This window comes from Coturnix japonica, chromosome 1, assembly GCF_001577835.2.
Source record: "Coturnix japonica isolate 7356 chromosome 1, Coturnix japonica 2.1, whole genome shotgun sequence".
In the NCBI taxonomy this organism is placed as follows: domain Eukaryota; kingdom Metazoa; phylum Chordata; class Aves; order Galliformes; family Phasianidae; genus Coturnix; species Coturnix japonica.
The window spans coordinates 25,880,210-25,907,039 of record NC_029516.1 but is presented as its reverse complement, the minus strand read 5'-3'; the positions used below and the strand labels follow the sequence as shown (position 1 = coordinate 25,907,039).

General features: G+C 34.9%; 1 protein-coding gene across 50 annotated transcripts in view; it reads right to left on the bottom strand.

Annotated features, from left to right (window-relative positions):
* NRCAM (neuronal cell adhesion molecule) overlaps positions 1 to 26,830 on the bottom strand; it is a 137,676-nt gene that overhangs the window by 31,454 nt on the left and 79,392 nt on the right. For 26 of the 50 annotated variants that reach the window (XM_015854431.2, XM_015854438.2, XM_032443121.1 and 23 more), the window contains 18 exons: positions 24,300 to 24,496; positions 23,314 to 23,436; positions 22,761 to 22,931; positions 22,258 to 22,314; positions 20,164 to 20,275; positions 18,151 to 18,335; positions 16,561 to 16,692; positions 10,390 to 10,533; positions 9,229 to 9,340; positions 8,825 to 8,991; positions 8,594 to 8,741; positions 7,959 to 8,083; positions 7,040 to 7,069; positions 5,612 to 5,713; positions 3,768 to 3,965; positions 3,584 to 3,654; positions 2,509 to 2,734; positions 2,097 to 2,212 (listed from right to left, as the gene is read on the bottom strand). In XM_015854431.2, coding sequence (XP_015709917.1) covers positions 2,097 to 2,212; positions 2,509 to 2,734; positions 3,584 to 3,654; positions 3,768 to 3,965; positions 5,612 to 5,713; positions 7,040 to 7,069; positions 7,959 to 8,083; positions 8,594 to 8,741; positions 8,825 to 8,991; positions 9,229 to 9,340; positions 10,390 to 10,533; positions 16,561 to 16,692; positions 18,151 to 18,335; positions 20,164 to 20,275; positions 22,258 to 22,314; positions 22,761 to 22,931; positions 23,314 to 23,436; positions 24,300 to 24,496 — 2,416 coding nt within the window. The remainder of the gene's footprint in view (positions 1 to 2,096; positions 2,213 to 2,508; positions 2,735 to 3,583; positions 3,655 to 3,767; positions 3,966 to 5,611; positions 5,714 to 7,039; positions 7,070 to 7,958; positions 8,084 to 8,593; positions 8,742 to 8,824; positions 8,992 to 9,228; positions 9,341 to 10,389; positions 10,534 to 16,560; positions 16,693 to 18,150; positions 18,336 to 20,163; positions 20,276 to 22,257; positions 22,315 to 22,760; positions 22,932 to 23,313; positions 23,437 to 24,299; positions 24,497 to 26,830) is intronic. The other 24 variants (XM_032443129.1, XM_015854516.2, XM_015854469.2 and 21 more) reach the window with 3 other exon arrangements.

Genomic DNA, 26,830 nt, shown 5'->3' with positions numbered 1-26,830 from the left:
TTCATTTCAAAAGTACATTATTAGAGTTGGGTGATCTAGGCTGAAATTGAAGCTGGGCTTGATAAGCAGTGATCTAGAAGAATAATATGGCACTAAATGACATTGCATCATTTTATTATTTTTTTTTTTTGCTTCCTTTATTGAATAACCACTGAATTTATAAGAATAACAGGAAAAAATGGCAGCAGCAGCAACACTGAAGTTTTTTCTTCAGTTTGAACTGCTTCATAGTACCATAGAATATCCAATAATAAATAATAAAATAAAATAGCAAAATATGAGCAGTGCAGCACAAACTGCTGCTAGTTATTTACCTTCCTGCTGTGTTCATCCATTTGTCTTCATAACATGGCTTTTTTGAGAAATTCCCTTCTTTTTACTAAGAAAGGCACCCCTAATGCAATGAGCATGTTGGGCTAACATCTAAAATAATTTTATTTCTTAGCAAAGCCTGAGTTTGCCAGCAGGGTTTTTCTGAAGTGTTTAAAAAGATATGATTATATACTTTATAATCTATTTCAGTAACTAACACACATAAAGCAAAATCTGCACCCACGACAAGTTTTCAGTACATCTTCAGAGAAAGCTTTCTATCAGTAACGAACTATTCTTTGAGTCTTAGGACATGTCATGCCTTGTCTAGTTTTAGCTTGATTTAGTTGTATCTGCAAAAATTATTTAAGAAACTTTTGCTGTATCTGCAATTTATTCAAGGATATGCCATTGTCTTATTTGTCCTAGCTATTAAAGCAAAATTACTCAGTGGCCAGGTCAGCTGTCAGTCCTGTAGTCTTGTTTTATTTATGACTGTTGCCTAACTTATTTTAGTTTCAAAACAAAACAAAACAAAACAAAAAACCCAACAAACATATCAGATGCAGAGAAGGACTAACACACTAAACAAAAGGTACCATGGCATGACTAACTTCTTAGGCTAATGGAAAGAGAAGAGTACGAATACAGGACAGAAAACCTGGGATTATGACAACTCCCTGTAAACAAGCCTTTGAAGAGTGAAAACACTGGATGCATTGGCATCCATGGCATTTGAAGGGTGAAAGCACTGGATGCTTTTGAATTCCAGTCCTCCAGTTTATAAGTGTGATGTGCATTTCTTTTGTTCCAAATATTCTTTCCTTCTGTCAGTATTCAAACATTTATTTTTCTCTTTTCATTTAAACAGAAGTAGTTCAAAATAGTCTGTCTCACAAGGTTCAGGCTGTGTAACTTGTCTATTCTGGTGGAAATATTTATTAGTCTACTTACAGATGAGTGAATAAGTAGTTTCTTATTTTCTACTGTTGTTGCAGGGTAGGTCAATGTCTCCTCTCATTCCAACATCCACTCCACAGCCCATCTATCATACTTAACAAGTTTCAATTCTTGATTTTCTTCTGATTTGTTTCTAATGCAAAAACTCTGAAGCAACTTTTGTGACTGGATTTTCCTTGATCTATGAAGGTCACCAGTTGCTCCAGTTTTCTATTTTGAAGTCTTCCATTCTTTTCTAATTGTAGTGTTTTGTTTCCAACACAACCTACCCAGTTATCTCCAGAGTCAAAACAAAAAAGCTTCCTTCAAATATACTCCGTATCTTCCACCATTTCCCATATCTCTAAATTGAGCTTTTCCTTGGCCTCTAGACACAGCACTAAGCTACCAATTGGTTAATGCATCGGAATTATGTGATTAATCATATTACAGCAGAAGATGAACAATTGCAAACCAGTTACTCAATAGCATTATACTAAAGACTCCAACAGAAACTATTTCTACTCATCCCCTAAATATCCTTTTGGAAAAAGGATCTGTAAAACTATTATAAGTTTTTAATCTATTTAATGTGTGCAAACTTGACTGCAAAAACATCTCCTTTTTCTTCAAGGACAGTGTCACAGGAGGCATACTACAACATTGGAGCCTTGCCAAAATTTAAGTTTTAACAACACTGTTGCTCGTGTCAGCAAAACCTGTGAGCTCTCTGAAAAGAAAGGAGTTCTCTTACATATCAAGTTACTTCAATTTGGATTCAATCTCACCTTGCAGGAGAGCTCTATTCTAATAAATGAGAATAACAAGCTTTTGACTGTACTTACTTTATACCCTTGAAGATGTCCTCGGACAGATTTTAGTGGAACAGGGTCCCAGTGCACCTTTGCCAATGTGCTGTTAATTACATGAACCTGCACATTGCCTGGAGCAACCATTGGCACTGTGTGGAAAGGTACTGAGTTAGGATCAGACATCATATGAAAATATTTTCTTGGAATGACTTATAACATTCCTATGAGAAGATAGGTTAAAAAATTGATCCCATGTGCTAAAAAACAATCTCTATATACATACTACAGAGTTTTATGAATGCTTATTATTCCCAACTTACTTCATTTTAACTTACGGGAAAAAATCGACTATATATCCCTTTTTAATATTTTAATATTTTGAATTCCCACTTAAAACATTTAGTTGCTTTTAATTAATGCCACAGAGTCAAACTAGGAAACTTACAGTCTTCCCCTGAATGTCCAATAACCTCTGATGGCTCTGGTGCATATCCCAGGTCATTTAAAGCCTGTACTTTTATTTCATAGGGAACAAAAGTTGGTGTACCAGACACAATATATTTAGACACATTTGCAACTACAACAGATGTCCATTCATCATCAACATCCTTCTGGCGCCAGCTGACTTTGTATTGGAGTCCTGGTCCGTTAGACTGAAAGCCTTTCAAAGACTGAAATAAAAAGAGTAAATCAAACTGCTTTTAAAATATTCAGTAGCCTCTGAAAAAAAACTAAAGTCACAAAGTTGTTGATTAAGAATTTTACTGAAAAATTACCATTGCGTTCTGGGACAAAAAAGCACTGCTGAAATTTCCAATTTACTTTTTATATGAGGTATGTTCAGATTTTTTTCAGTATTAGTAAAAATTGCATTAAGAGTTTTGAATAAGATTACAGCTGATTACCAGACAACCATACAGTGGGGCTTTCGTACGTATTTCATTTTCAAATGTAGTTTTTAGAAGAAGAGGGAGAAACAGATTTATACCAGCTCCCTAAAAATAGTGTGTCCCTAGAGAATTTATCTCTTCTGGGAGGTGAAATGGGTTTTAAGTGGCTCTCTTGTGCCCCTGTCATGATGGCAAGGGCATGACAGAAACACAAGTGGTTTTTTCAAAGGAATTGTGCACAGCAATTCCGCTTATGACAAAAGCTGAGAATTACGTTTTACATTAGATTTCATTCTAAGAGTATACTTGAGATGAACCTCAATTTACATACTTAAATTTTTCTACATGCCAGCAAAACATCTTGTATTACCAATTTAGTGGCTTATCTTATAGAAATCACTCAAAGAAAATATGGCGCCTTGAAAAAATATTTTTCTTTGATAACGTAGTCAGATTTTCCCTGAAAATGAAGCAGGGGACATGCCTACATTTTTTTTTTTTTCCTTTTTCAAGAATGCACAGTGCACTTATTGTCTCATAGGGAAATCTGGGGTAGATCATTATTTCTTTAAAAAAATATCTATAAAAATGCTACTTACAGTGGCAACAACAAACAAAGCCCAAACTTACCTCCCATGTTATTACCAAATTATCAGGTTCCGAGCCTATCCCTTGCACATTAGAAGGATTTTCATCAGGGTCTAAAAACAAAGTATTTATATGTGAACAAGAATGACTGCTGTTTCCATTCCAAGCAAATTCTATGCCATTCATCATACAGATTAATCACTAGTAAACAGGAATACGTATTTACTTGCAGATTTTGTCAGGTACTGTTCAGATGGTTCACTTGGCTGACTTCTACCAATTTCATTGACAGCGATCACGCGGAATGAGTAGTTGACATATGGAGACAACTTCAACTGTACAGTTGTCTGAGATCCAGGAACTTCCGTCTGGTAATGCCATACCCCTGGCTCATGTAGTCCATCTTCATATTCAATCACAAAGTCTACAAACAGAAATTGAATCCAATTTTATGTCAAAACTTGCAACACCTTCCCAGATCAGTGTAGTCATTTTTGAATGAGCTAATCAAAACTGAGTAATCCAGATAACATTTTTAAAAATCGTGAAAACTGAAGTTTAAGAACATAGGAGACATATGTAATGTGGGTCTCAAAAGTACTGCCTGGATGGAGGTATAAGAGAAGAACTTGTGCTTTTGCTGTGTGGTATTGTTATCAATACAGATGTCAGGCAGTACATTCTTACAAGAGCTGTCTCCTAGGTACTGGATTTTAATGTAACAGGAACCCCTGAACTATCACAGGAAAGGAAGTGGAACAAGAACGGAATTTTGATATGAAAGTACTATTTTGGCAGACAAATACATTGCTCCCTGTTACATCAAGATGACATTAGTGTAGTCAACATTAAAACCATGTGAGTATTCCATTTCTCTCAGTCAGACCAGTGAATAACTATTTAAAGCCAAGAACCAATACTTGAGTAAGATTTTTAAGTGTTCTTTTCATTATCTTCAAAATAAGTCAAGGAATTCATGTACAGAAACTTGATTTCTTGAGGTTTTTCTGCATGAATATTATTAATTGCAATCAATTCTGCGCAGAATATACAACCTCAGGGATAGACAGATTTGTAGAACAAAAAACAAAAACACTATACATTATTATGTTGGGTTTTTTTTCAGCTGTCAGTCAATCAGCCAAAAGACAGATTTTACTACATGAATCATATACATTTGTAAAAGGATCACTCAAAATGAAGTCCTATCTTAAAGCCCTGTTTTGTTTTGTTTTTTTGTAACTGGCAACGGTAGCCACAATATTTGCCTTACTAATGAAGCAAATGCCTTGTTTTACAGCCTCTCAGGGAACCACACATCCAATTTACTGTAATCAATACCAGCATTACTTAATCAGAAGAGTGAAATTTTCAGTATTTGAATGTATACACTGGAAAATCCCTGACATAACCATCACCTGCTATCAACTCTCTTGAGTCAGAATGATTGCATTTCAATAGAAAAACAAAACAAAACAAAACAAAAAAAAAAAAGAAAGAAAAAAAAGGCTTTATTTATTTCTCTGTCTCATGGAGACATGAGAATGTCCCATTCCCTCAAATCTCTAGACTAGGAAAAGCAAATAAAATAAAATAAAATAAAATAACTAACTGGTTAATATTCTCATAAAGGACTCTGTTACCAGTAGTGATCAATAATTTTTAAAGATAATAATACTGTTGCTATTTTAAGTTCATGGGAATTATTTAAGTCTTTAAGCAAGATGTTAGTAGCTTTCACCTTTCAAAGGACATATAAGTAACTTCTTACTCATTCAACTAATGAACAAGTTTGCTCTCTACATTTTCATAAGACAGAACCTTGTCAGACACAGCTCACATCACTATCAACTTTTACATTAGCTAGCACAGGTATCTGGAATAAAAGTCCAGCACTTCAGTGCAGTAAATAAGAGCTACCTTGGCTCTGCAGTAGAGGATAATCAGTGATTCTTTTAATGTAAATAAATGGGAACTGTAACAGATGAATTTGCCATTCTTCCATGCTGCATAAGAAAAAAAAATTAACTCTTTGGGATCTGCTTCTACAATAGACATAGACAAACCTACTTGTAATGGGACTGTTATTTTCTTCTCCTGGTACCCATGAGAGTTCAATGCTTCTTTCTAGCTGACCTGTTAATTCCAAGTCAAGTGGTGGATTTGGCCGAGCTGTAAATCAAACGAACACAAAACAAATAATCATGTAAGAATATGTAGTTTCCTCTTTGAAAAAAATCCTTACATTCCAATCAAAAGAAGCCCACAAATACAGCAGTGCAGGTCTACTGACTTGTATAAGCACGGTTTCATGACTATTAGCATGCAATTGTCACAAAACAGATACAAAGTGGGGACAAAGTGACATATTTGGAAACATGAACGGAGACAAGAATTTGCACTGTGATATAAAAATGTAATGAGAAGAAAAGAAATATGGAACAATGCTTAGTTTATGTAATCTATTACAAATAGAAATAATGAATAACATGGAAAATAAATAAATCACATCAAAAAAGCTTTTCTAGAAGCACAACAAATATGTTGCTTATGAAATCTAAGCAAGCATAGTGCAAATGGAAACTGAGCTGCTAAGACACTTATTGTTGTTTTACTTCCTAGTAATCCTGAAATATTAAACAAGTTGATAAAATACACCTTCATAAGGCATGAAGATGTAAATGTCCATTTCAACTGAAAAAAAATATTTAATGATATGAATTGATACATGAATATCAAGACTAACCAGTAGGTTCATTTAAGAATGCTTAAGAATTTCCTCTGCACATGACAGGACCTAAATAACTGTGCTCAACACTCAGAAGTGTTTCAGGCATGTTATACAGCATTTAAAACTCCAAATTCAGAAACAAATGCTATCAAATTAAAGGGGGTAGGATATCCAATTTAAGGCTCTACATGACTGACAGATTCTTCGGTGTATTTTAATTTTGAAATCATTACTTGGCAGTTTCATCAATCATAAATGAAGTAATAAGGTCCTATCCATTTTGAATGAGGTAAAATCTAAACAAACTATGACATAAATACACCACACCAAGAAAGTTATTATTAAATTGAAAGAAAAACATACTACAATTTATCTGTTACAAGTTCTTTGATAGTGAATTAGCTTTCAATAAATGAATGGCTTTACCTTCTAAAACTTTCATTTATTATATAACTGATTTACATTAAAGTGTTCACCATCAGAAAATATTCTCACACTGAAACCTCAATTAAAAGTAATTTATGACTTAAAGTCATTTCTTCTCTAAAATGCAAAGCACCCTGCACTGTAAAATTCCGAAGTCTAACACTCCAACAGCATAGTTGGTAAAATGGGATGAAACCACAAAACAAACAAACATATAGACAAACACACACCAAAACAATAAAATAAAGTAAAATAAAGGGGGAGGAGGAAAGATGTTGCACTTTTTAATGGGAAAATGAGAAATATATCTGGCAGATGAAGGGAACTTTGTATTAGTTTACCGTAAATGATAGCTGGAGTTGGGGGAGCAGCTGAAAAGAACATTAATATAAAGGATTTAATCAGTTAGTAGCCAAAGGAACAGAATATAGTAGGTAGATAAAGATCATAACAATTAGAGATAAAGAAAAGCTAACTTATTTAGAGTAAATAGTTGAGTTTGAGTAATTGAGAATTTTAAACTGAAAACTGATAAAAGCGTTCTACAATAATTTATTCTTTTTTTTACAATATAGATGGATCAAGAAACTAAAATAAGCAATCTTACAAAAACATACAAACAAGCATGAGTTGGTTGTAAGTAGTAGAATAGATGTAATTCCTGGGTATGCGTAAGACCACAGTACAATTTTAAAACACAAGCATACTTCATTTCAACTCTCAGGTTGAACTTCTGTTCCATTTAACTTCACCAGGCAGGAATCATACAGGACATCTATTTAAAACATTCTGATAAAATGGGAGAAGGGGCAAACTAACACATTTTACAAAAATCTGCAATCGTAAAAAGTTAACAGGGAGAAAAAATTTAAGAAGAAAATCATTGAATAGTCCAACATGCTCAGTATTTCTGAAGAGTAAATTAGCTGCAGAAGATATTCCTGAAATAACAAGTACTTAGACATTCACAATTTACCGTGATAGCTCAGGTGTGATAGAATTAAAACCTCTACAGTGTGAAACTGCATGTCTTGAAGCCATCAGATCCTTTTTTAAGTAGATGATTCAAACGCAAACTTTAGGGTAAGACTATTATATTTTTAAAAACGAAACACATATGCAAGTAGGTGAAATTTCTTTTAACCTATCCTAGAAACCAAAACCTATGTTTAAGCTTTTTAATTTAAATCAAGTGTTGTTTGCATACTTAACAGAAATTAAATACAGTTCTGCTATCAGAATTTTTTAGAGTATTCTTACCAACAACAGTAAGCACAGCACTTGCTGAAACACTGTCCAGAGTAGTATTAACTATGCAAGTATATGTTCCATCATCTTTATCAGTTACATTCATAATGGTCAAGTTGTCTTTACCAACTAGAAACCTGCAAATACAATAGATTCAGCCAATGACTTTTCAACAACTGGTACTACTATAAGAAATATGCTTAAAGCACTGTCAAATCCAACATGTGTATTTCAGCAAATATCTAGACAACAATGTAACCTAAGGAATTGTATCAGGTTTTTCTGCATTAAACATCTCTCCATAGTAGCTGCCTACCTTTTCTCTAATGTATTTTTATTTCCAAATACACTCAAACTACTTTTAATTGCCTGTGATCTACAGAAGAAATGTCTTAATTTACCCTTTAGTTTCTTATGCTTCTAACTGATATGCATGATCAACATACACATACAAAAAAATTTGCATTTCATTTTGAATTCTAATTTAATATTTTCACCACATTAGAGTCTTTTAGTCATCAAATATGGGACAGTCTTGCTTGAAAAATGTCAGTATGTGACAGTATGTGCCCTTCAAAATTTCAGGAGAAAAAGCACACAGAAGAAGCAAGAAAAGAAAAATTAAAGATGAAATATTTTGTCTATACCTTTCATCATCTGGGAGTTCATTATTGTCTTTCAGCCATATAACTGTTGGCATTAAGGTAGGATCATGTTTTATTACACACTCAAATGAAGCCTGGGCAGATCGCTGAATCACTTTGTATTCTGGCTGTTTAATTATCATCGTTGGGTCTGAAATTTGAAATGTCTATTAGATATTTAGAAAGTCTTCAGTTCTATAGTCATTCATGATGAAACAGTGATTCATAGCTTACCTTTAACTTCCAATTGTACTTCATTTTGTGTCTTCCCTAATTTATTCCTTGCAACACATGTGTAAGTGCCAGTACTATCCTTCTGAGCCACTGGAATTTCCAAGGTTCCATTATCATGGAAAACATATTCATTTCCACGCAAGATGCTACCTTTCACTCCCTTAAACCTTTAAGAGAAAGATAACACCATTACCAAACATCATAAGTACATTCTATCATAGCTTATTACTAGGAAATATAATGTTGGACTGCTATGTTAGCAAATGCACACAGACATAATGATTTAAATTTAAGTTTAAACTTTACACTTAACCATGTTGCTATGTCAAATATAATTAATATTTTTGCTTCCATAGGCACAACTGGTTCAGTTCCATAACTTAAGCACAACAACTATAACCTACCATTCAATTTCAGGCTTAGGTGAACCAAAATAAGCACAGTCTATTAATGCAGGACTATCCGCAATGACTTGATACAGTTTATTAGCAGGAGTCAGAATCCTTGGTGGCTCAGCTGAAAAGATAAAGATATCTGGATATAGATGCAAAGATACAAATGCAAAACATGAAGACATCAAGCAGGGCCTAAAGCAATATTCCTGATCTCAGTCTAGGGTCCAATTACATTCTACTATTTGCAGCCTGAGGAAATATTAATGCAGCAAAATTTTCATCCAAAAAACAAGCATTTCTTTGCTCTTTACAATTTATAGGGCACTAAAGAAAGTGGTTTCAATTGGAAAATTTAAATTAGAATGAACTTCATGAAGAAGTACTCCTGGAAACAGAGTGAACCATATAATTCCAAGCAACCTCCAGGCAGAAAGAAGCTAACAGGTATTTTTGGTGAAACACCTACATTTTTTAACAGAAATCCCAAAATTAGGTTCTTTCATTTAAAAACCTGTCTCTCAATCATACGACCTGCCATTTACTTCACAAGAGCCTTTAGTGGCCATCCTTCTACTATTTTTGTTAAATTTAGTGGGAAGATACCAAGGACACAATATCTCATAACATGAAACACATCCTTGGAGGCCATCAAGACTAATGCATAATCATTACTCCTTGCAATAGCAATTTATAGATAATCTGTAGTTTAGCTGTGCCTTACTCAGGCATTACCTGAAACTCGGATCACTGCAGGAGTGGAATGCATTCTATACTGTAGTTTTCAGATGTAACATACATTTAACTGTCCCAAAACACCAACAAATAAATGAAAGTGTACCAAAACATTCTATCCTAAGGAATATTAATTCCTACCTTTCTTTTTTATTTATCTTTTTTTAATGATTTAATTAAAAAAACAAAAAAATCATCCAAATTTGTACAGATTCCACAACTATGCTTTTTACCAAGTAGTAGTGAAAAGGAAATTCAAGAATATCCTACAAGAAGAAACCAAAAGATATCTATATATGGGGCATTTACAAGGCTCAGAAAATGATCATTTTCCATATACTAAAAACCTCAATGAATGTTTGGGTGTACAGTCCACGTAAGTAGCAGGCCACAAACGAATAACCAAGAAAACTGAAAAATATAAGCATTTTTTCTTACCAAGAACATTTACAAATGCATTTGCCAGCAAGTATCCATACTCATTAGAAGCATTGCACTGATAAACAGCACTTGACCGTTCTTGTACAGCTGAGAAAATAATGGTATCTCCATCTACCTTTCTGCTAGGATCTTCCGGGGCAACTGTTGGTGTAAAGAAAAGTAATGGTTACTTTCTCTTAAACTGCCATTGTGTTACATGTTTCATGGTACTGAAAAGAAGATATAATATGTGAGACCAATATGCCATTTGCTCTGTTTTCACCTTTGTTCACTGTGTAAGATCTGCAATCCAGAATGATTAAGAAAGTTCTTTCAGTTCTATGCACATTTAACTCAGAATGGTAGATTTACTTTTTTTAAAAGGCTTTAGTGTTTGTTGCTTTTGTTGTTGCACTGTGTTTCTTTTTGCCCAAAGAAGCAAAGGTGAGATCATATTTTGCACAAAACAAGGAGGAAATACACAGATATAACAAAATTCAGGGAACTACAAACACCATCTACAAAAATAAAGAAATACTTCTGAACATCAGAAGAAAACTGGGTTATAATTGGAACCTTAAAGCCCTTAGAGTTTAATTGTTCAGCTTTTCAAACCTGTGTTTATATACCTAAATAATTATCTGAATTATTTAGATAGTCCATTTCAAACTATCTCAGAGTAAGACATTTCTTTCACACAAAACCAGCAGTCTTCACAAAAGCAGTGACAGTAATTCAGTAGGTGGCACTCTTTCCCTTATGTAACTCCTATAAGATGCCATTTCTCCAACTATTCCATAGCAGCAAGAGTGCATAAAAACACACTTGCAGACCAGAATCTAGAATATAATTGAAAATAGAATTCTGATATATAACTGAAGAATAATGGCTATCAGTTATGATACAACTGGAGTCACAGAGGTATAACAGAATTATATCGTAACTCTGCACCAAATAAAAATGCACAAATTATAGTTTAACATTTAAGCTAGCTAAGATCTATCAAAGCATTACTAATATTGATACACTGGTGAACTTATTGCTATATTAATATGAAAAATAAGTAAATAAAAAAGAACATCATAGTATGTTTGCTTCATTGAGACTGACACCAATTAATGGAGTTTGAGAAAATAAGTGCATTTGTAGAAGAGATTTTCATATAAAAACATTCCTGATTTCTTTGGATTCATAGAAAAGATCAATTAAAAGAAATGACATGGATTTTCTGTAAGTGGCAGTACCTTCTGTTTCAGATAGTATCTTAGTACTCTACTTGTAAGTGCCATGTTCACTAAAAGATTAATGGGCTGAAAATACTGCCCAGCAGGCAGTCTAGTCACCTGTGAAAAGCATCCTGTTTCTGTACACAGGTCACCATTACACGGAAAATGTACATAACCATCCCCATAAGAGGCAGAGGCTCATGCCTCTGTCCTGTCCCATGCTCTGTGCATCCCTCCAGTCTGGATACATCCCATACTTTCTAACTTACAGGCTTAAGTTAGCATCTTCCCTTCCCACTGATTCATTTAAGGAAGAGATATCATTCTTCAGCACTTCCAAGAAAAGGAAGTAGCTGCCTGTTCTAAGAAAGGGTTTTAAGTCATGGGTCCCAGGAGAAAAGAACAAAAAAGAGAGAAACACACACACACACACACACACACACACACAAAAAAAAAAAAAAAAAAAAAAAAAAAGAAAAAAAAAGAAGAAGAAGTATCAGGTTAGTCAGCACTTCCTTTCTCTTACCTAGCTACCTGCATGCTGAATCAAGTGTGCTGTGTTGAGACTGGCATCTACTCAACTGTCTTCTGACACTCCTAATATTTCCTAATATTTCGTGCTTTCTCTTCCATCTCTTTAGTAGAGCTGAATTTTCATTTTGCATCAGTTTCTTAGCGATACCAAGAAAATTATTTTTTATTTTTCTACTGAGCATCTGCTGCAGTAGTTCTACAAATACTATTATTCTGTCCTTAAGTTTATGGACAAATAATAGTTAATGTAAATAGGGCCTGAGTTTACCACTGGCTTTTAACACATCATTTTCAAATCTGACCTCAGAGATAGCTTTGAAGACCCTGTTACTGTTGAAAAAATATTAAGAAAGTAAAGACGGCTGAGTTATTTAGAAACATATGGTCCTTGCATAGTAATGACCTTCAGGTTCTGACTGTATCAGACGATCACTTTTACTGTAACTTTTGCTAAAAATAATCTACAATTATTTTTCTTGACTTGCTTCTTTCTCCAAAAATTCATGTTGACATGCAATTTTCAAAATGAGGAAGATCTTTCTGCAGTTAAAAATAACTACAGTTGAGAGACTGAAGTGGTAGTTCTGAAGAACTATTTGTAAAACGTTATACATTTGTATTCTGATGGATTAGCTAAGACAACAGGAGGATATCATAGAAACAGGATGTATTTCGGCACAGATGCATACAGTTCCAATGATGTGTGCAGAAAAGCTTCTGACCCAGAGGAATGTTGGTCTATATTTTCAGAGTCGGGTAAATCTGGACAAAAGCTAATAGTAAAACCGCAAGGATGAGCAGTACAGAGCATCAGAAAGATCTGAAAACCTATAGGGTCATACAAGACCAAAACTAAGCAAGAAAAAGAAACCTGTGTAATTCAACTTTGCCTTACTCTATCACCTATAATGAATTCTCAAAGACTTAAATATGGAAGAGATGGAGAAAGAAAGAAGTGCCCTTTTCTTAATAATCTCACTTGATTCTCAGCAAAATATTTTACAGTCATCACTGCAATCCTTGTTCTGGGGCAAGCTTTTGATTTTTATCATACTATTAACACCAATGTGATGACAGAGTATTAACTCCACAGCCACAGCTGTATTTTGACTATCTTGTGCAGAGTGAAAAAAAGCTGCTTATCAAAGGTTTTACTGTCTACTGCAAGTCCTAAGCCAGATTCATCTCCTTGGGGCATCAGAGTCCAGCAGGTTTGCCCCCACCCTCCCACGTCCATCATAAGCAGCACGTGTGTGTACACACACAAAGCATGATGGACAACAAATCCCTGAGCCAGGGATTATCAAAGCCTTTCATGAAGGAAATTTAAGAGCTAGTGTTTCTCCATTAACTTCAAAGTGATTACTAATGGAGACTAACTCAAACCAAGATTCAATGTGAAATGTGAAATCTGTTTTGAAAGCAGATAAACAGTGCCCTTCAGTGCACTACTTTGTTTAAATCTAAGTGTGTATTTGATATTTAATAGTTCATCATGGACTATGAACTACTGAACCAATAAATTAGTCTTTTGTGCGGTATTTGCAATGTCCAATTATGAAAGCGCTTCCCCTTCCCAATTAATCCATGTTGTTACTTTTTTAAAAGTTGAGATACTTTATGCATGGCTTCCCTTTTGTAAAGCCATATTGAATATCTGAGCACTGAATCACAACAGATTATACAGCAGTATAAATAATGCAGAACTGGAGTGTTAATTGAAGCGCAAGGCAAGGCAGAGTCATGGCCTGAACTTTCAATTGCTACTTGCAAAAGTAATTCTAATTGACCTCAATGGGACTGTGCATGTGGGTTCAAATTACTCCTGTGAGTAAACATTAGAAGGCTTGCCCCTTATCACTCCAATATGCCCAGAACAGCTTGCTTTAAAATTAAAGTAACTTTTTCCTCAAACCATTACTGTCCAAAAAAATGTTCTAAAAGATTTCAAATAAACTTAAAATCTTCCTTTAAAAGTATCCTTTCATGCTGGGTAATATAATTCAGAACATTTCACTTTTTTCATAGATACTTAAAATATGTTAATATTTTTCTTTATTTTGATACAAATCTGGTCTTCATCTTTCTTCCCTTTTCCATTTTTCTTTCCCGTTCTGTTATTTAAGGCTCACCCTTTCACTGAGACACGGATGGATAGTTCTTTCTTCAACATTCCCCCTCCTTGCCTGAATGTATTATGGAAAAACAAAACCGGAAGAATTAAGCATCCCCCAGTGTTGCTTTCCAATAGAAAATTAAAGTATTGCAAACAGATTACTGGGCCACAGGGGGCACATTGTGGGATATACATGACAGCAGAGCTTTGAAATTCAAATGTAGTTCTTTTTCTTTGAAATCCTGCCATGGGTGTAGCTCGTTCAGCACTGCCCTGAAGCTGGAACAGCTGCTTTAGTTTCCTTTTACAGTGATTTACTAATCATTCAGTTGGAAGAGGGGCGCAATTCTGTCATTTACTAACAAGTGAACAAAAGGGGCATACTGTATTTGGTAGTTTCCATACCAGCTTTTTGATAACTCAGAATAACACAAAATCACAAGAATCTTAAGAACTGCAGTTTCTGTGATCATGATGCTTTTCCTCTCTTTGATGCTCTGACAGACTCAGTGTCCTGAAGCATCCAGTGAACTTGAAATTATATATTTAAGATGGTGAAATTTCAGCCTTCCTCAGAAGTGAAAGTGACTCTTAACATAATGCTTAGCTACCCAGTTACTATTTGCTGTATTCTTTGGCCTTTCCTTTTTTCCCTTCCCTCCTACTGAGACTGAGTGGGTAATTTTATTAAAGTATTTTAATCTTTCCCAGGTTCCCTCCAATAAAACACCATATACTGATTCCTCAGGGACAGCGAGCCAATATATGCTACCCTTGTCTTGGGGAAGTTTGGTGGCATCGTGTAGCTGCTTCTGGAAACTTTGTATCTCTCAATGTTTTACTGCTACCCTAAGATGTTGCAAGATGCATCCTGGCTTTTCTGGAAAATCTACTTGTTCACTATTTTAATAGCAACACCTACATCTTTGACAAAGAAGCAGTAAAAGGCAAAGATGAATGTTATAATCATCTGCAAAAGATGTTATTAGTCAAGAGTGCTGAAGGGGTAAACTATCCACAAGACAAAAGTCTCCACAGAACCAAACAAGACCAAACAAAACAAGATTAAAAGCAACTATATAAAAATAATAAGGATTTTGAGACCATGTAAAATCCAGAAAGGTAAGTAAAGGATAGGTACAAAAATTCAAGCATAAAGCAGAAATCCTTATTTATGTACATACAGCATGCACAAGATTACTTTGCTATTTTCCTGCAGTACTTACCAGTGTTTGGTGAGATGAGACATAGCTCTCTGAAATGGTGCTTAATGTCAGCTTGCATAGTTTTCTTAAACAATGGAAGCTTCCTGTTTGAAATCTCAGGCCAAAGATCTCAACTTACATGTAATTAAAACCCCTGAAATAGGTTGTTGGCTAAATAATCATTTCAATACTTTCCCTCATTTCATCTTTTTGGCATGTACACCATGCTAGACTCTGTTGGCTTCTGAAAACTACTTTGCCATCACAGGCATCCTTGTGGAAATTAGAACAGTAGAGTGTCTTTTGTAAATACCTTTAGATTTTCCCCCAGAGTTGCATACTTTCGCCCTGCAGCTCAGTGTCAGCTGTTTTGTATTGCAAATATTTTGAATAAATCTAATGAAAGTTCTTGTTTGCTTTTTGCTATTTCCTATATTATCACAGAGAATCTCTGTGACACCCACTTTTGTTACACCTCTCAAACACCTTTTAATCCCAAAAGTCAAAGTTATACAATCAGTAGGACATTTGGACGTTGTGTTGAGGGACATTTAGTGAGAACTATTTGTGACTGGTAGATGGTTGGACTGGGTGACCCTGAGGGTCTTTTCCAACCTTGGTAATTCTATGATTGTAAGTGCTGAAGCCTGAAGGGCTCCAACATAATCTAATCTGCAAACCCTGCAAAAGTGCTCTGAACATTCACAGGGGTGATGACTTTTACATCATCTTTTTGATTTACACAAAAAATGTCTATCTCTGGGGCAGCAAATGAGGGGACTGGATAAGATGAATGCCAGTGGTGGAAATGATGCCTCAGTAATACTCCTCTAAAAGGAATGTCACAGCTTTGTTGCTATGTCTCTCTGTAAGCATGCTACCAGATGGGATAACCAGGTGTATATTCACAAATCCAGTGTTCTCATGCACATTAAATACACATTTTGTTATTCCATCTTTAGTAACTACAGTATTTTTGACACCTCACTTATAATCAGGCAAAAAAAAAACAACACTTCAAATGCATCCTTCACTTATAATTTTTATAAAAACTAATACTTTTTGGTTTTCCTTATTAATCCTCCCACAAGGTAGTTAGAAGTCTTACTTGCTATGGGAACGCCATTTGTTAACCAGCTTATGCTAGGTTTTGGGTTGCCGTTAGCCCTGCAGATCAACGTCCCATCTTCTCCAGGTGATAAGACCAAGTTCCTGGGTGCTGTTATCCAGTACGGGGCAGCTGGAGGTAGGAAGAGAAACACAGCATTCATTTTCCAAAATTACATAAAGAAAACCATGAGGCACAACAATGGATATAACAAAATAATTCAAACTATATGTATAGGTACAGACATGAACTTGCACAGCTGGATTTTTTTTTTTTTTTTGTACACATGATATTCAAGGATTATCTGATAAATTATACTTTGGCTAAACTAAGCTACTGATTGCATTAAATAGGGGTTAACTTTTTACTTCAAAATCCTGAGATAAATAACAGAATGTTCCTTCTTCCTTAGAGGGCAACTTGTTTTTAATCAGATACTGCCTTTCATGAAGACAGCAAGATTTATTTGACTATGGCATCTATAGAGGCTAGAATGGTCTTTTGATTAATTTCAGATACATCCATGTTCTCAGTAGTTAGGCTGTTAGAACTGAAGCTAGGATAGATTATACAAAAAGATTTCATATCAAGGGTAAAATTTATAAATGGCAAAATCTTTGGTCTTGCTGAATTCAGTGGGTGGTTTAAGTAGGGTTAGATGTTCATATGAGACAGCTGAAAACACACAAAGATCAAAACAGGAGGAACACTGACTTTACCAAAAGATTTGCATCTATGTCATTATTTTTAATTAACTAATTATTTTTACAAGAAACAAGCAAACAAACAAACAAACAAACAAACCCCACATCTATTATATATTATCACAATTTGCCATTAAACTTCAGATTTTGCATGGGGAGATGTGTGCAAACAAATCTTCTGTTCTTGAAAAGAAGGTTAAACATGACCGTAAAGTGACCTTGGACTACTGTAAAATAAATAGCTATTTAGTATGCAAAGGGAGCACTACAAATTACATGAGTTCCTAATTAGCTGTTATTCCAAATTTTTTGTTTCAGAGTACTTCAAATATACTTATGGTTTCTATTTCAACAAAAATATTGAGGTTTTGTAACTAGTAAGACAATAGTGCAGACAGAAGACATCAAGGAAATAGAAATGTGCATAGAGGAAAGGGAATATAAGATGTCTAGAAAAACAGAAAAAATAATCTGGCCTATATGAATGGAGAGAAGAAAAGATAAAATAATAACAAAGTGAAGAAGAGAGAGGAGAGATGTGGAGGAAGATAAAAAAAACAAAAACAGAACAGCAATAAAGGATAGAAGCAGTCTAATGACAGTTAATCAAAAAACTTAAAATGAACACAGCTAAAGAATTATTTTACTGGTGTTACAGTACAGCCCCGGTTTAGCATGTTGCTTGACAAAGTAATATAATAAAAAGAGAAATGGAACTTAGAGGTGGTAAAGTCTGTCTGATGGCAGAATTCAGTTGGCTTATTGATCGCTATTGGTTACTCTTATCATCCATCCTTTCAGCAAAAATTCACTATCCTAGTAAGTATATTTCAATCTTGCATTCTTGACACTGACAGTATTGAACTGAGGATTACTTAAGTATTACCTTTTACAGTTACCGAAATGACATGATGAGTAGAACCCAATGTATTTCTTGCTATACATTTGTAGTTCCCAGTGTCAGCTTCAGAGACGTCCACAATCTTGAGAGTTTTCTTAAAATTTTCGAAAAATGTTCTGTTGGCTGGCAGTTCGCCACCCTCTTTAATCCAGCGGATTACTGGTGTGGGTCTGGGGAAGCAAAAGTGAAGATCAAATTAAGGGACTGCCAACGAGGAAGATGATAGTTCTATATTTAAAGATATATTTTACAAACAATTCATTTAAAAGACTTTACTCAGATTTTTGGGGCACGTCCAGCAAACGTGCCAAGTATGCCAGCTTTTGTTTCTAGGAAATGACAAGCCTCACTAACACTGTCGATTGCCATCTGCTTGTAGGCTTAATAATTATGGAATGCATTTCTCTGCTGATTAATCTAAAAACCTTGATGGTTAATAAAGGGATACAAATGTACTTATATCTTACTGCACCTACACTTTTTATTATGATTACTTAAAAGTAACTTTGGATCATGACAAGTTTACAACTGTCCTTTGAGCAATATCTTAATTCTCCACGAACATCATAAACATGACAGCAGAGCTGTTAGGAAACAAATCTTTCCTACAAGAAAGCAAAAATAAAGAAACATAGAATAAAATGCCAGTGCAGAATCAAGTATGGCTACTCATGACTGCACTGTGTCTAAATCTTGGTTGTGCCCCATGGTGGCCACTGAAGTAAAAAGATTTTCAAACTCATCCAGACACAAATGACTTACTAATTAGAATATCTTCTCTCAAACATTAATGAATCAAGAGGCCTGAATCTGGCCTCTTGTGGATAGCAGTGTAAACTTCCCTCACTGAATTATTAAGACAAAAAGCTATACAACATAAAAATTACAAAGACACAAATCCATATAAAGCATGATATTTTCATTTTTTCCTGTTTTTATACAGCCATTTTACCGGTGTGTGGACCTCTGATTAATTTACTGACAGGTTGCTAAAAAGCGTATGACTGTATGGTGGATGAAGATTACTAGATCTGATTCTATTCCTGCTCACAGCTGTGGTTATGCTAGTGGTGCTAATACAAGGACACCTGAAGAGACCACAGCTGTGATAGAAACAGTGCACTGACCCCTGTATCAAGCTATGCCAAACTGTACATGAGCATACCCTCTGGAGTTTCTGCAAGTGAATACCTCTACATGATGCTGTGTTGCATCATTTGCTGGTTTTCCTCACTGCTACATCAGAGTGATCTGCACTGAATGTTTCTGTGCATTGTAAATATCCGTAAAGTGTTTAAAACAAATTGATACTAAAAACATTTCACTGCCACACTAACTGAACCATTTGCTGATTTTTTCCTGAGAATGAAACTGATTTAAGAGCAAACTAGTTCATGAAGCTAAACTGCTCTTCGGTAATTTTCTACTTGCACAATAAGCAGCGAAGGCAAACATGAATTACACTGAAGAAACAAGCACCAATTAAACTAAATTGCAATAAGAAGTTGGATGTAAGTCACTGAAAGTATGTTCCAACAACTCCCACCTAGATGATCCCTAAGTAACTATTTGCACATGTGAGAAGCTTTTTCAGATTATACCAGCACATTCTTATCCTTTTTTTTTTTTATATACCATTAGAGAGCCTAATGATTGTACAGATAGGCAGAAATCAGACTTGTTTCCTGAATGAAATTCTTCAGACATGAAGGCAAGTGTCCAAGGCTACCTTACGACCTTTCTTGCTTGTGTCCTGAAAGCAGAGGCCATCTTGTATATTTAATAAATGAGAAAAACATTTAAGTTCATAGCCAGTCTTAAAATGGCTGCTGATTTTCGAGAAAAATGGAGGACTTCCTTCAAGTCCTCTTTCCATTTAATATTTCTGTTCCTTAAATCCTTAAGATTATACAGTGTTAACTTCTTAATTGTCTCTGAAATGTTGTCCAGCAATTCTGTACTTCTATTTAGAAAAACATGGAAGAAAAAGTTACTCACAATCCTGCTGCGATGCATTCCAACAAGAGAACATTTCCTCTCAGTTCCACTTTGTTACTTGTGCTGCCCGTTGGTGTAAGAAGAACTGGTGGCCTTTCTGTAACTGGCTTGGCTGGAACAAGAAATGTTAAAACAATTAATTTCTAGATTATTTTTTTTTTTAAATACTGATCAAATACATACATCCATTCTCACATTTTAGACACAGATTTTGATACACATAGTCCATTTAATTAAAAGTATCACGTTACATAAATACACACTTTAACAAGTTAGTCATTTGACAGACATATCAGAATCATATTTCAACCAGGTAAATGCTAGAATTTTGAACACACACATGAAGAGAAGGCTCAAGAGAGACCTCAGTGTGGCCTTCCAGTGCTTGGAGAGAGTACACAAACTGGAGGGAGACTGGCTTTTTTACACAGGTAGACAGTGATAGGACAAGGGGAAATGGCTTTAAACTAAAAGAGGAGAGATTTAGGTTAGATGTTAGGAAGAAGTTCCTTATGCAGAGAAAGCTGAGGCACTGGTAAAGGTTGTCCATAGGGCCTATGGATGGACCATCCCTGGAGGTGCTCAAGACCAGTTTGGATGGGGCCCTGGGCAGCCTAATCTGGTGGGTGACAGCCCTGCCCATGGCAGGGGGGCTGAAAGGAGATGGTTTTTAAGGTTCCGTCCAACCCAAGCCAATCTATGATTCCATAAAAAAAATTGTTATTTGTTTGCTGAAAGGGCAGCATTTGATACATAGTTTTTACATAAGCAATTATGTATGGATGCATACAGCACAGTCCGCAAAAGATTGAAAGTTACCAAAAGTTTCTGGGCTTCCATCGGAACACTAATAAAGCAAAGTAATTAAATTCAGAAATATAAACAAAGTTGGTATGCTTCACTTTGTAATATGCTTTGTTCAGCATAGCTTATTAGGGGACAGGATTTACTGACATAAAGAGAGCGCTTAATTTTAATACAGTATTTATCATGAATTCCTTAAAAGCTGTACCTGAGCAACTTAAAATTGGGAGAAAAGGGAGGTCAAGCATAACAAACATAGTCAGTAGTCACAGGTTCTTTATAGTCTATCCAGTTTCCGCACTGCTAAGGATCACTGTCTCACTTTGCAAGACTGAAAATTCAAGGAATTCTCATATTTCTGAGTTATGGACCAACTAATCGTGCTCCTTACTAACTGCATTTAACGTATCATCCTGCACTCAGGTGCATAGTTACTGTCTGTTCTTGAATGAGAGCTTATTTTTATGCAGAGAATGAAAACATTCTGTGTCCCTGACACAGTTCAGATTATGGTAAGTTACAATTGAACATATACAGAGACTCACTCGACAGAAAGACAAAGCAGAACAAACATTATGCATTTATCTCAAACAAGATTAAGTGGGGTGTTCCAGATGCTCAGATGCTGTGGCATCAGTCTTACCACACAGTCAGCCTTGCTAAGCACAAATACCTGTTCAGGTGGATTTAATTTGCAATACACCATTCAACATAGATTAGTGAAAAGTTCAAACAGCAAACAAACAAACACACCTTTTCCCTACAAGGTTATTTGCACAGATAGTATTAAGGTGTTTAGATTTTAATCAATTTCAGTTCAGATTGACATTCATGAAGTATATTAAAAATGAATGGCACATTTAAGAAGTTATTAAACATGAAGAGCATCTGTTAAACTCTTAATTGTTGTTATCTATTATGCAGCATGTGATATTGAATAGTCCCAGTGATAATGAACAAACCAAACTAATAGTTGGAGAAAAAATATTAAGAAGCAACATAACACAGAAGCAAATAAATAACTTGTTAAATCTGCCCCAGTGTGAAAGGACTCATTTATTTTAGGAGCTGCTACTGTTTATGACACATATATTACAGTAACATTAAAACATGAACAAGTTGAAAGGACTGTGCAGCCCATTTTGCATGTATTATCACCAGAACTTCATTCAAGATACCTTCATTAGAAATTGAAAAGGAAGCAAAAGGTTAAGCAGCTACGGAGGTAAAGTTAGTTAACTAAATTCTACTGTGAAACAAGGAGTATCAGTGAGGACCAGTATAACTCACCACCATAAATATCAGTGTCACTCAAATTAGCAGCTATAGTGTCATTCAATGAATCCACTGAAATAAACAGAATATCATGAAGAATGCAAACAGGAGGGATAAATCAAAGTATTGGGAATCAAAAGGTGATGTTATGGCCACGGTGAGTTAATCAAATGGTTGATTAATTTATTTTGATAGTTACAGGAGTAACAGATTGATATTCTTGAGTATAAAAACCACTTAAGTTATTTTTACACTGTATTTTTTTCAGTCATTCGTATCCTAGGAAATATTTCTTCAAAAGACAAAGCCTAATAAAAGGAAAAATGACAGCTTTAAAAACAGATTATACATCAAGAAAACCGGAGATTACATTTTAAGCTTTAAAAAGTAATGCAATTTCTTATTCTGAATTAAACCAACAAAATCTTTATCATAAAACTACAGAAGTTTTTTAAGTACCTGAGGATTCTGGATAAATACTATGCAAGTGTGTAAGTATTAGGTGATGCAATACCTACTTGAAAAGACTTTTACAGAAATGGGTTGTTTCTGCTGTATAGTTTGTGTGTGATTAAATCTCGCGTAGCAAATATAGTCCTCACGGGTGTCCTCTGGTTGTACATTAGAAAAGTAAAGGTCTCCATTGAGGCCTTGAGAAACTCTTTCACTTTGAGGCAGCCTTTGGAAAGCTGAGGAAAAATAAGAATACATTTATTTCAGCTATAATTTCTCTCCATTGTTGTGATCTGCAGACTCTACATTTTTTCCATTATTCTTTTCTAGGTTGGTAAATACACACACCTGACATTTTCTCTAGAACTCCCTTGTCCTTCCATTCTTTCCCACTGTGTTAATCCCCGGCTTACGTTAAGATCTCCAGCTAATTCTGGCTTCATGCTTTCAAGCTGCATGTTTGCTTGTTTATTCATTACTATAGAACTGAAAAGTCTGTATTTTAACTTAGAGCAAAACTCCATCACCTGTGGTCTTGGCAAGCAACAGTCAGATGCATAGAAAAACAGTGTAAAGTAAATGTAAAGTAAAGTAAGACTACATAAGAAGCAAACTCACCATTATCCATCCAAAATATTATAGGTGGTGGTAAGCCAACAGGAGGCCTGCAGTTTAGAACCAGGGAATCACCTTCACGAACATGATTTGGTTCTAGTTTTTCTTTAGTCCACAAAGGGGATCCTAGAGAAAATAATTTTAACACACTTATAAACTATGAATGGAGAAAAGATCTACAATTTAAGGAAAAAATACACACAGAATTCTAGAAAACAACAAGAACTAGAAGCGGCAGAATGTAAAGTCTTAACTTATTTATTAAATATTTAATTTTGATTTTTTTAATGCTTTCCTGGGGGGAGAAACAGATTCTTTAAAATAATTATTACAGCAACAATTCACTAAATGTATAATCACTGATTCAAAGTATTTTGGCTAATTACCAATGGATCTACAACAGCATCAGAAAATTTTAAGTATGATAAACAAAATGTAATGCACAAAATTAGAAAATAAAAATCTTCCTGAAATAATATTGTAGATGTTCTAATCAAACTTGTGAGAATGGCACATTTTAAGCTAAGAAGTCTGAAAAACTGATCTGAGAAAAGCCACAGAAGCAGCTTACCACTACTTTAAATCTTTGAGCTTTATCTTCCTTTTGTTCTTCACCTACTCTGAATTAAAGCAATTATAAAAACTATGGAATACAACGATCAGACAGAAAGCAAATGCTGCCCATATCATTTAGGAGCATTCAAGATTTCAAGTTCATTCCAATTGAAATTGTATAAGTGCAACCCAATTTTAAACACCGTAGATCATGAAGTTGTACTAAGAAAAAAATCAGGAAAGCATTTTGTCTACTAAATATTCTAAGGAATTTGGGAGAGGCATTATCAAAACAGAATATTAGCAATTATACAACATCTTCTAATATATAAAGATATAAAATATGAGAAAAGAAGAAAATGAATCAAAATATCCAGAAGAAAACAAACAAATATAAGACATTTGCAATTTACTGATATAAGATTCTAACTTACTAGATGGACGTATAACAATATTGTTGGAAATGGCTGCTCCTCTTTCATTCCTTGCTGTACACTGGTATACTCCTTCATATGCTTCTGCCTTCACACCATTCATAATATTTACAACAAGGGTTCCTGAATTTGGCTTCATTGTTACCTGTGCATCTTTATCTATATCAAAATGAGTTCCATTGCGTGTCCAGGAGAAGCTACATAATAAAAGCAAAAAGAAAAGTTACTTCTTGAGTTACCGCTTGTAGCTTACATTAATAAATTAAAAAAAAAAAAAAAAAAAAAAAAAAAAAGTCGTCATTTTCAATAACAAATTGTTTTTTATCGGGAAAGAAAGAATTGTACCCAAACTGAACCAAACAATAAAGTAAATATAGCTGTTTTTTTATACAAAAGATATGGCAATAGTTTGAGATAATAGGCTTGGCTCAACTTGTTAGTAGAAACCATTTCAAAGCCAGCAGTTTTATTTTAAAAATTACATTAAAAAATGCAGAAGTTAATCGTATATGGAAAAGAATTGATTTCTTTTTTACTGAAGATGATACAGTAGCATCTGCTAGAACTGATACTGCTAAAGCGGCATTAGCATTTCCATTTTAAAACCTATTGTTGAAAGGTTTTATAAACGTGCCTTTATAAACTAGCTCTGGGCTGAAATCTGTCATCTCAGGGCCCAGCAGGAAACCTTTTCTCTTAATTGGTTTGGCCCCTTTAAAGTTCAGCATGTGAATTAAAGACTGTAGTGAGTTTGGTTCCTTTTCACTATGCTAACACAAAATAAATGTCATTTATTATATGAAATTTTGCAGCCTGGTAGTCCATACTTAATGTGGTTTATGTTGGTGTTACTCAAAACAGAAGATGTTTTGAAAAGCAGACACTAAAAATGAAGATGATTAGAACTCATTCAATAAACTGTGAAAAGCAGAGATTCACTGCATGCAACTTACACTACTGCAAACACTGATTCTTTAATTTTTAATTCAGGTTTTGAATTTTTAATTAAGATTTGTTAATGGTCACAAGTGTGGTTACTCAGAACTCGACCAATGGCTGTGAAGTTTCGAGTACTCTGTTTTGAATATTGCAAACGACAGTTCTCATACTTGTTATGCTTGTGTAGAGTGCACGGGAGGACTTGGGTGCACAGTGAATGAAGAGTGAACCTGATTCTCAGGGCTCCACAGGTGAAGCTGCAGAATGCAGTGTCTGTAGTCTCCAACTACCATCAGCACTGGGGAGAACCACAGAACTAAGAGCAACCTATTTTTCTCCCTTAAAAAAGCCTGCACTTAAATCCTGCCCTTTCTTCTGTAGCAGAACAAGGCAGACGCAGACTTGATGGGAAAGGTGAGGATGCGCAGCAGAGAGCCTCTGGAACAGCACTGTGATATATTCAGTCTCATGGATTGTGCTCCTAGCTTCTTTGGTAGATCCAACCATTCAAAAGGTACTCAAAAGAGGCATCTGCAGAAGCAGTACAAATGTCTCAAAGCATACAGTAGTCACCCAGTCCTCCAGGTCAACGCTCAGAGTCTTAAGATGGCTGCTAATCTAAAATACTTGTAAAAACAGCAGCATTATGGCACTCCTGCCATTAACAGAACACTACATAGGCTGACACTATTAAAGAAAATATACTTCTTTGCCATTTTGCCACCCAGTATAATAATGATCATGGTCTGAAAGCACCCAGAAAGAATAACATAGAAAAAAAACTTATTATTCACATGAAGTACATCTAATGAGCTCAGTGTGTGTCTGAGAAGCAATTATAGGTTGACCCTGTGAATAAATTGTAGTGTGATACTACTGAGAACACAGGGGTGCACACTTCTGTTTAGTGACCCAGAAATCAGAAGCATTCTACTAATTACTAGTAATGACAGAATACACCACTGCTTCTGCTACTTCCAGTGGAGGTATTCTGCACAAATATTTAGAAACTCCTAATTTCAAATACTGTAGTAACACAGAAGATGATCAGGAATCTCATCTGAACTTAGCAGTGCTATTTTCGCTAAGCACAGAACTCCAGGCTATGAAATACACCTGGTGAATGAAGGTCTTATTGTTTAGACAATGGGTACATAATAATCAAATTATGACAAAATATGCATGCATTCGAAGATGAACTTCATAAAACTGAGTGTTTTAGAAAACATTAAATTTGAATTCACTCTGAATTCAAGACACTATGCCCAAATCAGGAATGGGTTCCATCTTGTAGCATGGCATGCCTTTTAGTGCTTTTCATAGGCATTTACCTATCTGCTCCTTTAACAATCTAGTATTATTTATGTTGTTATTATGTTGTTGTTAGAGCTCTGAGGAGAAAAAAATCAAACACACTACAGTTACTTGATGACTACAGAAAAGTTTAAATCTCAAGGTTAAGAAAAGTCAAATACTTGCCACCTTCTGCTAGCTGTTTAAATTACAGAGGTGGGGGTACATGCATGTTTCTCTGTATGCCAGCATATACATAAGCATATACTTCTTGTTTACAAAATTTACATTCTTTTATG